General features: G+C 37.3%; 1 protein-coding gene across 1 annotated transcript; it reads left to right on the top strand.

Annotated features, from left to right (window-relative positions):
* The first annotated feature begins 4,533 nt into the window (after positions 1-4,533).
* LOC128987011 (POU domain protein CF1A-like) lies at positions 4,534-8,753 on the top strand. Its single transcript, XM_054407654.1, has one exon. It carries the CDS (start codon positions 4,627-4,629, stop codon positions 5,917-5,919), a length of 1,293 nt encoding a protein of 430 aa, XP_054263629.1. The 5' UTR covers positions 4,534-4,626; the 3' UTR covers positions 5,920-8,753.
* The last annotated feature ends 3,858 nt before the right edge of the window (positions 8,754-12,611 follow it).

Genomic DNA, 12,611 nt, shown 5'->3' with positions numbered 1-12,611 from the left:
TTTTCAATTTTTGTCCAAATTTAAATCTATTGCATATAAATTGTAATATCAATAAACAACTGTTATTCTTACCAAAAACATTATCACGTTTTTGCCAATATCGGCCATTATGTAGTATTATATCACTAATCTACAGCTATTCTCTCTACCGTATCCCTTTATGTTTTATTTCAAACAATACTTATCAGAAAACTTATCAGCGAATTTTAAAACCGCGATTCGCTCATAAAACCGCTGTTTCCCCACTAATTAGTCACATTATGTGAAAATGGCGGCGTTGCCAGATTCTTGTCAGTTTCAGTGTTAATTGCTGTAAAATCAGTCAGGAGCTGGGGAGGAAGACGGTGATTATGGCAGACTTATTCCTGCCGCAACATGTCCTGATGTGTGATAAGGGATGAGTGCACGCGATGTGGTCTTATCTCGCCCTCATTAGGAGCTGAGGATAAGTGATAAGTCTGAGGATAAGACAGGTCATCGAAGAAGCTAAGGTAATGTCGATGATCATCTACGGAGTGGCTTAAGAGACGAACAATGTGGCAGAATATGGGTAAATTTACATTATTTAGGTTGGCTTATTTATCTTTCCATTTGTATACGAAATTACGAAAGGAAACTCCGAAAATGCCAAGAAGTATGATATTGTTTTATACAAAAGGTTTTATTGAATTAAAAATTGTACTATTGTACTAGATTTTTCCAAACATGATTGTGTTTGGTTCGCGAACTTTCTTTAGGAAAGATTTTGATCGTCAGACCAATGTCCAAGAGTACTGTAGTTTCTGTTCTTAAATTAAAAAATAAAAACTCTTTAAGTACAGTGGTCAAGCACCACTATACTTTTTGTTTAAGGTACCTGGGCCGTATCCAAATATGGACAGACAGGTGTTTACTCTCAAATTATATTTACGTTTTTTCACATCAGTTTTGAAAAATAATAAAAAAATAATTCCTACTAAACCCCACTTAAAAAGATTAAAAAATAGCATAATGTCTTTTTATTCTTCCATTTTCTAACGTAGTAAGTTGCAACCTTTGCCATAATTTTAACTGTAAACCCTGGAATTACTAAATATATCTCTTGTATTATAAATTTTAAGTGCCACCTAAAATAATGCTATCTAAATCTATGACAATAAGTAGTTTAGCCGTGACACGACAGAACTACCCTGTATCATGCGGCAAGCCCGTGACACAGTCTAACCACCCTGTATCTTGTCCCGTGACACGATAGAACTACCCTGTATCATGTGGCAAGCCCGTGACACAGTCTAACCACCCTGTATCTTGTCCCGTGACACGATAGAACTACCCTGTATCATGTGGCAAGCCCGTGACACAGTCTAACCACCCTGTATCTTGTCCCGTGACACGATAGAACTACCCTGTATCATGTGGCAAGCCCGTGACAGAGTCTAACCACCCTGTATCTTGTCCCGTGACACGATAGAACTACCCTGTATCATGCGGCAAGCCCGTGACACAGTCTAACCACCCTGTATCTTGTCCCGTGACACGATAGAACTACCCTGTATCATGCGGCAAGCCCGTGACACAGTCTAACCACCCTGTATCTTGTCCTGTGACACGATAGAACTACCCTGTATCATGTGGCAAGCCCGTGACACAGTCTAACCACCCTGTATCTTGTCCCGTGACACGATAGAACTACCCTGTATCATGTGGCAAGCCCGTGACACAGTCTAACCACCCTGTATCTTGTCCCGTGACACGATAGAACTACCCTGTATCATGCGGCAAGCCCGTGACACAGTCTAACCACCCTGTATCTTGTCCCGTGACACGATAGAACTACCCTGTATCATGTGGCAAGCCCGTGACACAGTCTAAAACCCTGTATCTTGTCCCGTGACACGATAGAACTACCCTGTATCATGTGGCAAGCCCGTGACAACTACCATGGCACAGTCTAACCACCCTGTATCATGTGGCAAGCCCGTGACACAGTCTAACCACCCTGTATCTTGTGGCAACACCGTGACAACTACCATGGCACAGTATAACTACCCTGTATCATGTGACAACGCCGTGACAAAACCCGTGACACCACGCAGCTACCGGTTCAGCAGCGCGAGATTAAGTGACAACTAGAGTGTAATTAACAAATAAATAATTGAGAATCTTAGCGCTAGGCTATGCATATTCATGCGTTACAAGCTGTCAATGGCGCAGATCCCCCTCCCCCTCTACACGACATTCTCCCCCTCTCCGTACCACCCCCACACGCACACTCACACGCACACTCATACGCACACTCATACGCACCTTGCCTCCATAGCGTATACCTACACACGACTAGGAAGATTGTTCTTTGTCAAATCATTCCATAACTATCGTTGACTATGCTGAAACTAATTTTGAATAAAAGAATCATGAGTGTAGGGTTAATTGTTAAATGCAATTGATTGTTTATGGTTTGTCATCACTTACATTATAAATATAATGTTGTACTAAACTCAACATTATTGTACAAACAGCCAATGCGTAAAAATGAGAACAGGGAAGTATTGTAAAATAAGGAAAATAGTTTTTTTGCATTTAACTTGACAAAATCATACGTATACACATTACTGAACAAACATCTTTAATATACCCTATTTCGGTTTCTTGTTTATGTGATTGTAAATAATTCATATTAACTGTATATTCACATGCAAATATATTATTAAGAATCCAAACAAGGTTTTATTTTCAATTACTAAATATATCATGATTAACAGTATGCTGTATATTATTAAATACAGTAGTGCGTCAATATTCAGAGTAAGGTAATGATTTAATGGATTTAAAATGAATTACAAAGAATAATAACACTAGACAGTTTTACTGTATAAGATAAATCCAATATTTTGACTGCATAAAATACATTCAACGGGAACAAAGCCATAACAAAGTTCAATATGTAAGACTTGGGAAATAAAAAGGAAAATAAATAGTAATCAATACAATATTATATATATTATGCTATTATTTATACTATTATAGTTTTAGAGTAAGGTTAAAGGTCAGAATTTAATTAGAAGGCAATCCGGAGATTATTTAAATTAAGAGTAGTTTAATACGTAAGTAAATTAAATATTTTAACTGTGTATAACAAATCATGACACATGATTTTAACGAAAAACACTAGGGATATAAACTCAGACTACTTATCCAATCCAACTAAAACAATAATCAAATTACGCATACCATAGGTAGGCCTACACAGTTGATAATTATAAGCTCAGGCTAGTTATGAAATCCAATCAAATCAATATGGCATACCATTGGTACATATTTGATAAATAAGGTATGCCATTAAACTTAAGACAAATTTTAATTCAAATGGTTTTATTTACTGCCCATTATTTCAAGGAAATATACTTTTATTTATGCAATATTAAGTCCACTACCATAATATATAGGCCTAACCATATTTATTATAAAACCAATTCGGAAAATATAGTCTAATTACTTTTCTCACGAATAGAGAATTATTTTGATAAGCAATGTAAATTATAGACCGTATAGTTTTATTGCTAGTTAATTATCATAAAGCTTATATAGGCTAATAAAAGATAAGGTTATACAAGGAGTTGACGATAATTTTAAGTGCTGTTAGGGTGCAACAATTTCTATTGAATAGTAGGTAGTTAATAGAAAAAACTGTTTAACTAGTTAATAAAAAAAGAGCTTGACGCATAAAACATTTTGCATTCGAAGACATTTAAGGTAGCCTACTAGGCTACATTATATTTACAGTACGGTACGATTTATTAAGAGTATATTATTGTTTATCAATTTGGAATGCAGCAGCAGTTATACAGTATGATGAAAAATAGGAAATAATAAATCCTGAAGTACGCTAAATTTAAAACACAGACAATATAAGAACTTTAGATGATTAATTTTATTCTTAAGTTAATTTGGTATTCTACAGATTGTCAATCTGTCCAAAGTTGTGAGGGAAGTCTAAATAAGTACATAATTACTAAAGAATAACTCAACAATATTCAACGGTTTTCCATTGAGTTTGATTTACAATAATTATTGTTTGTACAATGTACTACATAATTTACAGTAGTACAGTTTTGTTTGTACACGTATTTATATATTCCCACATAACCCAGTGGTATGTGTATGATACGAGATATGACATGATACAGCAGCGTCGCTACGTCGTGACGTGACGTGTCGTGTAGGAGATGTTTCCGTGGACGCGACGTTGTATCAGATTGAATGACAAAACAGCATCGATCGAGTGTGACCCACTGCGCGCGGCCCAGCGGTGTTTTTCACTTTTGGTCGAAGGTGGTATTAATTGTAATAATACGGGTCTAATAGTATTGTAATAGCTCGACAGCGAAGTGAAGTTTAAATCAATAGAAGATCGGAGTGGCGTTGCCAGGCTACAAAGAGGGGGAGGGGGTGAGGGGCGGGCCCGGAGAGACGACCAATGAGAGAGCGAGCTGCGTGCTACGTCACGAGCGGCCAATGGCAGGCGGGGGGAGCGAGGAGAGCTCAGGACCGCCAGCGCCAGTCGACAGGCACTCGGCATGCATTACACATGAGCCGGCTGCGCGCCGTCCGTTCGGTCTTTTACAATTTAGATCAGTGTAGAGTGTTATGGCTACGACGACTTACATGCCAGCTAGTACTGCCGTGTCTTCGGAGTTAGACGGTTCCGGTGTCGGAGTGATGAATATAGTGAACGCGAGTATCGGTGGCGGAGGGTACCACACCAGTCCGTCGCCGAGGTCGGCAACCGAGGGTGAGATGAAGTACATGCCGCCGTCACAGCACCATCACCACCACCACCACCACCATCAGCTGCCGTCATCACCTTCGCCTAATGGACACACAGTGAGTCTATCAGCGGGGGTAGCACACAATCCCTGGGTGTCGCTACAACCCGGAGCCACCGCGGACCCGTGGGCGGCCTCCATGGGCATCCACAACCATCATCCGCACCACCACCACCCTCACCAGACCGCCACGGTGGACATCAAACCCCCGGACATGCACAGAGGACACCAGCAAGGTATGGCGTCGCCCCACACTTGGCACGCTCCCGTCGTGTCCAGCTACAACAACGGCGCCGGGTCACCTCTACAGCATCACGCTCACAGCGCCTACCATGCAGCCATGAACGGTATGTTGGCACACCACCACCAGGCCAGCCCGGCACAGCTGCATCACACACTCAGGGACATGCAGAACCACAGCCCTTCATACCCGCCCGGCCAGCACCCAGACGCGCCTTCGGGAGGCGAAGAGGACGCCCCGACCTCCGACGACTTGGAAGCCTTCGCCAAACAGTTCAAGCAGAGAAGAATAAAGTTGGGGTTTACGCAAGCGGATGTGGGTCTCGCACTGGGTACTTTATACGGAAACGTGTTCTCACAAACAACGATATGCAGATTCGAAGCGTTGCAGTTATCGTTCAAAAATATGTGTAAACTGAAACCCCTGCTCCAGAAGTGGCTTGAAGAAGCGGACTCTACGACGGGATCCCCTACGAGCATCGACAAAATAGCTGCCCAGGGGAGGAAGAGGAAAAAGAGAACGAGCATAGAAGTGTCGGTGAAAGGTGCCCTAGAACAACACTTCCACAAGCAGCCTAAACCCTCAGCGCAAGAGATAACCTCCCTCGCGGATAGTCTACAGTTGGAGAAGGAAGTGGTCAGGGTATGGTTCTGCAACAGAAGACAGAAGGAGAAGAGGATGACGCCTCCCAACACGTTAGGACCTCAGGACGGGATGTTGGACGGACAGATGAACCCCGGCGCCCACGGACTGCACCAGTACCATCATCAGGACATGCATGGGTCACCCATGGGTCCTCACTCGCACTCCCACAGCCCGCCCATGCTGTCGCCCCAGACGATGCCCACCCACCAATCGCTTGCGGCTCACTAACGTTTAGCCCAGTGGGATATTGAATACTCACGACATATCTCCAAGATGCAACGAGAGTACGTGTAACCTGGAAGCCCAGTGTGCCCTCGCCGGACACCCCGACTGCTCAAACCCCGGAGTGTGGAGGGGGAGGACGCACGTGGGGAGTGATTTGTGTGCATAATTAATAAGAATTCATCGCATATGCGGCCGGACAATGTTTTAAAGATGCCGCGTGCCTTGTTTTCTTATGCCTGGAGATTAGATCGTGAGGATGGACATTTTCAATTCCTGCTGTGTCGCTACCGCACCCGCGGGTGCCTATGGACATTTAACAGATGTAAATAAAGTGTATCGTAAATATTTGTGAAAACGGTGTAGATTTGTTCGGGGGGAATAAGATCGTTTATATATTCGATGTGTATTTTCTAAAGGGGACTGTCTGTGTTTATAGACGCTGAATATAGAAACTGTAAATATTTCCGCTAAGTTCCGGTTACCCTAGGACAGACTATATCTCCGACAGTGGCCTATAGTTAATGTTTACCACCATTGGACATTCCAGTAAGTACAACGGACATAAATTATTGCCTCTCGAAATACTTAAAGATTTTTCCCGATTTTACGGCTTTGGTATTTATTGATAACCCGATCGAAACATGATTCCTCGACGGCGAAATCAAAGCGAGTTTTGGACCGTAAACGTTAGTCGAGGTACAAAAAGGGGCCAGACACGATAAGAATCTCGGCCAGCCGAGGCCAGGTATCGGAGGGTGTGGGTCCACAAAGGCACATCGCCCTGTCCGACCTTCTACAAAGGGCCGACTAACAATGACTCCCTTTGGAAGTGTCAAAACGAGAATTTTATGGCACAGACCCTAGCCAGCACACCTGAGTTCCTCGCTCGGAATTCCCTGAGTATAAATCTTGACTTCGTCCAGGCCCGAATCCGAAAAACCTTCTAAATTCGAAAGATAAATTACACCCAGAAACTGTTGCCGGAATAACAACGTCATCAGCTTCTCACGGACCATCGAAATCGAGTACAAGTGTTTATAAGCCCCCCAGAACAGTGACAGTGTTTTAAATAAAATTATTTTTGTGAAACATCAAAGTGCCCAAGATTGAACCCTGCAGGACGCCGTGTTTTCATCGTGTGCAGCATCGTTCTCAAGGTAGGAGACTTCCATTTCTCCTAACATAAGATACTCCAATCCAGTGTAGTGGCCAGTGTTGAGGTTAGGTCTGTCCTTAGGAGACCTAAGTCATACCAAAATAGATTGTGATCTTGTGCATTCAGTGATTTTGAAGTATATATGCACAAACCTTTTAAATCCATCGTTTCATTTTGAATGTTTTTTCAATTCATTTTCGTTACGAGTCAATGTTTCAATAAGTATGTGTTCATTCTGCAAATGAACTTCTAAATTAAAATGTACATTTCATCAAGCAATATTCAGATCAAAATAAACTGCCCATACACGTAGATGTTTATTTGATTTAATTTAGATTAAATCGCGTTCAATCTCTTTGTTTATTCATATAAAATATAGTCCTACAGGCCTATCAAAATATTTAACATTTTCAAATTTAGAATTTTATTTGCAGTTAATATTTGATTGTAATTCAATTTTTAATGTACTATAACGCATAACAGGGTAATTTATATTGTATTCAGATCCTAATGGTTTAAATATGGTCTTGGTCAGTTTAGAGTGTTCAAACGCATTAATTTTATGAAAATATTGTTTTAAGATCAAAAATAGTAAATATTACCTATTAGTATTTGTTATTTAAAAATAGATAAATTGTTTGTTTTGTTGTTTCGATATGATTTAAGGATAGTAAAATAAGATATGTTTTAAAACGCCACAATACACTTAATTTGTAATGATTAAAAATTTGCAAAATATGCAACTTATTAGGCTAGTTAACATTATTTTAGACGTTTGACTTAAATATAAAAAAATGGCATTTGGTCAAAAGTTTTTTTGTCAATAAAACACCGTTTATAACACAATTACCTAAGTTACAAGTGGGACGTGTATTAAGGATTTTTTTTTTTAATTAAATCTTTTGTAGATCTATGCCAAATATTTTTGAATAACATAAGCGTACACAAAATGTAAGTTTTAAACAATTTGCTTATACTTAAGCACAAACATAAATTTTTTATATTTTCCGTAACTATTAAACCGTCATAGCAGTTCAAATTATAATCATTAGCCTAGTTGATTAAAGATCTTAGAGTAAAATCTACTAAACGTAAAAACTACTGTCACAGGCTACTTGCTTTTACAGATCTTCAAACGTTGTGGAAAAATATTTGATTCAACGTTAACGTCTAAATTATACGTCTTTTTTGCAGTATATGTTCTTATAAAACACACTGAAAATTTAATTAACTGAAACAAGCTCGGTTAGGCAAAAGTAGACTTAAATAAATCGAGTATACAGCATTAGAATGATTATTATAGGGCATTATTTAATTTGGTATAAAACAGTGTGTAGCAAGAGTTGTGATGTTTTAGTCATTTAGATTAGCTTTTCAAATGTATGTATTATTAACTTATTCGTTAAGGTTTTGTTGTTTTATTTGTGATTATAACTCAATATCACTAAACCCTACAGGACTGACTTTACTTCATATTGTATATAATACAGTATATAAATGCAATCATCAACTGAATTGTAAATATAGTATAGTGCGAAGCCCCTGTGTACAGTAGTTTCTTAATATCGATTATTGTATTTTTGTTTTCCTTTTCCCTATTTGGGGGCTTCGTTTGTGTAACAAAAGAATCTAGTTGATGAGGGATTTATTAAGAAATAAATATTGTGTTTTTGTCATAATACGTCAATCAGTGTATTTATTTGGGCACCTTCAACAGCCGGCCTATAGTATGTTCTAAATTAATTTGGTTTGATAGAAAAATTATAAAATGTGTATTCACCATAATGGCTCCAAGTAGCCCATTTTATGAGCGATGTTTCTTTTAATTATAACATGCTGATGCACTAAAATGGTATTTTAAAAGTAATTTTTATGTTAAACCATCAAAAAGTTTAAAAACATACTTAGGCGTGAGCCAAATTCCTACAGGTTTATAGCACGAAGCTAAAAAAAACAAACAGAATTTCACTAGAACTTGAGTAAACACTTGACTTGTTCAAGACAAATTATTGTTGAAATTTGTTTTTCAAAGTGTTCTAAAATTGACACTATCTAGATTTCTTATTAATTTGTCATACTAAAATACATGAGATAAGAACATAACTCTATCTTAATTTTATGTGAAACAAAAGAGAGTAAAACAAAAGTTCTAGATTCTGAGGTACCTATTCTATATTTTGAAACAGACTGTATGCCGAAATAAAAAAATATTCAGGCGTAGGCCTATTGATGACTTGGTTTCACTCAATTTGAGATCAAACTCTATAAAGGCTATGTTTCAATTATGTGCAGACAAAAGAGAAGTTCAAACAACTAGTAGTTAACCATACTATGTTTTGAAACAGATTCAAACTGCTCCAGGCCTAATTAAACAATATGAAGGCTTCTTGATGACACTTAATGTTCAGTGTACGAGATCACAAAACTATCACATTTTTATGTCACACAAAAGAGTTAGATTTCTTTTGTATACATAAACAGACTTCTGAGGACCTGTCAATCTTTGTAATAATGATACAAAACTTTAAACAAATAATTGGTCTACAAATAATGTGAAGATCTCGTTAGCAATCCTAGTTGGATTCGTCAGTTTGAACTGTTAGTTTACAGCCTAAAGGTTAATAATTTTTACAATTAAAACAAAACTTCTAAATATTTTACTATACCTCTCAGAAAAGTATTTAACAATTCAATAGGTAAAGTATATATTTTTAGAAGAAAACAATGCAGAATATATTTTTGTATTTTGTCTGAAAAGTTTGTTTGAGTGGATAAAACAAGCCCTACACAAAGTGTCTAGCGTAGTTTACACGTAAAAGTATTTTTTTATACAAATTGCATATATTGAATTATGGAATACAACTAACATGGCCATTTAATGGCGACTATGGTACAAGGAAAAAATCATGTTAAATGGACTGGTTTGACAAGGTAATATTTTCTAAGTTTGAATAATAAAAAAAAAGTATGACAAAGTTTCTTACGATTTGAAGTTATGAAAATGAAGATGACATAAATGGAGTAGGTACTGTAGCTTTTGTCAAATATAAAATCACGACACTTTCTAGTTTGTTACATTATTTTAGACAACAAAAGAAATACATCTAGCGAAATCGTAATATGACATGTGTTCCTTTAGTTAATTTCGAGCGTAAAAATCAACCAGTTTGGATATTGAGGGTTAACGTGAATGGATTAGGCCTATTTAAGACAACTCAGTCTCATTCCTAAAATTAGATTAATGTTCTTAGTAAAAGACAGGTTAAAGTCAAGAAGAAATGGAATCACATTTTAAAGAAGGATGCCATAGTAAACGAACAATTAATGTTATATTGCATAATGTATTGCTATTCATACACGCATTTTAAAATAAACCACGCACACTTTCATAGGAAGTAAAATTTTCAGCACATTCCGCATTTAATTTTATATCATCAACAAGCTATACACACTTTTTCTAAAAATAATTCCAAAGCATTATCCGTCAAGATACATAATAAATTCATAAAACTAATAAAACCTTACATAAACACTCCATGAAACCGTGTTACTGTCAAGAAGCTTTAAACCAAGGAAATTATTAATAAACAAATCGTCATTGAAGTTTATGATGCAACTGTAAAAATCAATGCCTACGCGTGCAGGTTTATATGCTCAACTTGATTACGGTTGAATTTATAGTGTAATAAACTGAAGCCACAAGGCATTCTCTGTAGTACATGTACTTATTTTTATCATATCTGGTGTTTGGTGTCCGAGCTTTGCTCGTAGAAGGGAGGATTTAGCAGCCTTAAGTACTAGCTTTGGTTGAAAATTCACATTTTCCAGTTTCTGTATATTATTTTACATGTCACACTTTAAACATAAGATATTTCATTTGTATTTCCAAAGCTCTAGATTCATGTTATGCCTAAAATAACTTATTTCAATATAAAATATGAAAGTAAAATAAAGTGATCATTGTAAATGAAAATGATTTCGTACGTTTTAACAGTATAGTCTCATATTTGTAAAAGGAAAAATGTGTAATTTAAATTATAGGCTACTCGGCTTTAGGAAAAGGTTTGCAGCTTATAAATTAAAGAAAATCGTATAGGCACTCGTCTTCTGTGTAGTGTACGGTTATTTTATATTGTAAATACAATGATCGTTTTTGAATTTATTTGTTCATGCTAACACTACACAAAACCTGGTTTGTATAAGTTAATAAATATTTTTACAACATGATTTTCTTGAATACTCTTAATACTAATAAAATATCGATACAACCCAAATATTAAATACTCTAAAAATAACCATTTATGAAACACAGGTACTATATTATGCCAAAGATTGTTTTCCAGAACAATGACAGTTTAATGCTGACTTAAATTTGCGTACCATTTTGAAACTTTCGATATAAGACACACAGAAAAACAATTTGGTCGTGGACTCTAGGTGTCTAGCTTACACTCTAGCATGTACTTTTGCACCCAAGATGCCCAGACACCCAGTTACACCCAGACACCCAGTTCAATCTCGCACCCAGACACGGTCGGCGGGCGGTACGCGTGCTCTCAATCATAATTATGAATGAACACCGTAACAGATCCAGCCGATAGCAGTCGACGAAATTTCGAAACACATCCATGCGATAATGATCAGCCGGAAACTTGGGGAGTGGACGGGCAACTGAAGACGGACAGCCTACCCGGGGCAGGTGATGCGGAGGGCTTGAAATACGCGATCCCAGATAAGAAGTGTACTACACGAAAACCGTAACGAAAATTATGAGAGGCTAAAAGCAGCTGATTGTCCAGTTGACACTAGAATTATCACTTCGGTCTCTAATTTGGCCACCTGCTCACAACCGCTTTTTTACTCCGGTTTAATTCGTTTCGTAGCAGAGTGATTTCGTAGGTGGGTTGTCACTTGGCTTGGTTTGAAAAATAATTTATCTATAATGAAAATGGTAAAACGGTTGATTAGTAAACGTGGAAACAAAGTACTTGGAAAGACTAGAGATTTTTAGTTTACAACGATATTTTACTCAGGTAGAGGTTTATTCCTCGATATTTCTTGTAGCGTAGACAACTGTTTATTTGAAATGCATTAGGCCTACCTATCATTAAAAAGTTGTTGGTTTCCAATAATATAATAAACTATCTGTGAAATGTTACATTATAAAGATGAACTACTAGAAAGGGCTATGCAGCGATTTCTAGTTTGCAAATGCATCCATAGCAGACATTGACTGATCTATTTAATTTTATCTCGAATGTTGTGACAATCCTCAACTAAAAGAATTTATTTGTACAACCAATACTTGTGGAAGATTGTGTAATTTTGCTCCTTCAAAAATATTTCTACTACAAGTATCTAGTAGGTTCAGTTGTAGTTGGACAACATAAACATGTTTAATTTTTAATTGACGATTAGGGCTACATTTTATTAATATAAATACTGTTAACTTAGGCCTGAATGACGAGCAAATGTATTCTAACTGTACACTAGTGTTTAATACTTTAAACTTAGGGTCCATAGTCAATTCCTCGATTAA

The sequence above is a fragment of the Macrosteles quadrilineatus genome, unplaced genomic scaffold, assembly GCF_028750875.1.
Source record: "Macrosteles quadrilineatus isolate MER2022 unplaced genomic scaffold, UCM_ALF_1.0 Scaffold_2__2_contigs__length_208266976, whole genome shotgun sequence".
NCBI lineage: Eukaryota > Metazoa > Arthropoda > Insecta > Hemiptera > Cicadellidae > Macrosteles > Macrosteles quadrilineatus.
The sequence above is the reverse complement of the archived record's forward strand: the minus strand, read 5'-3'. Positions and strand labels throughout refer to the sequence as shown.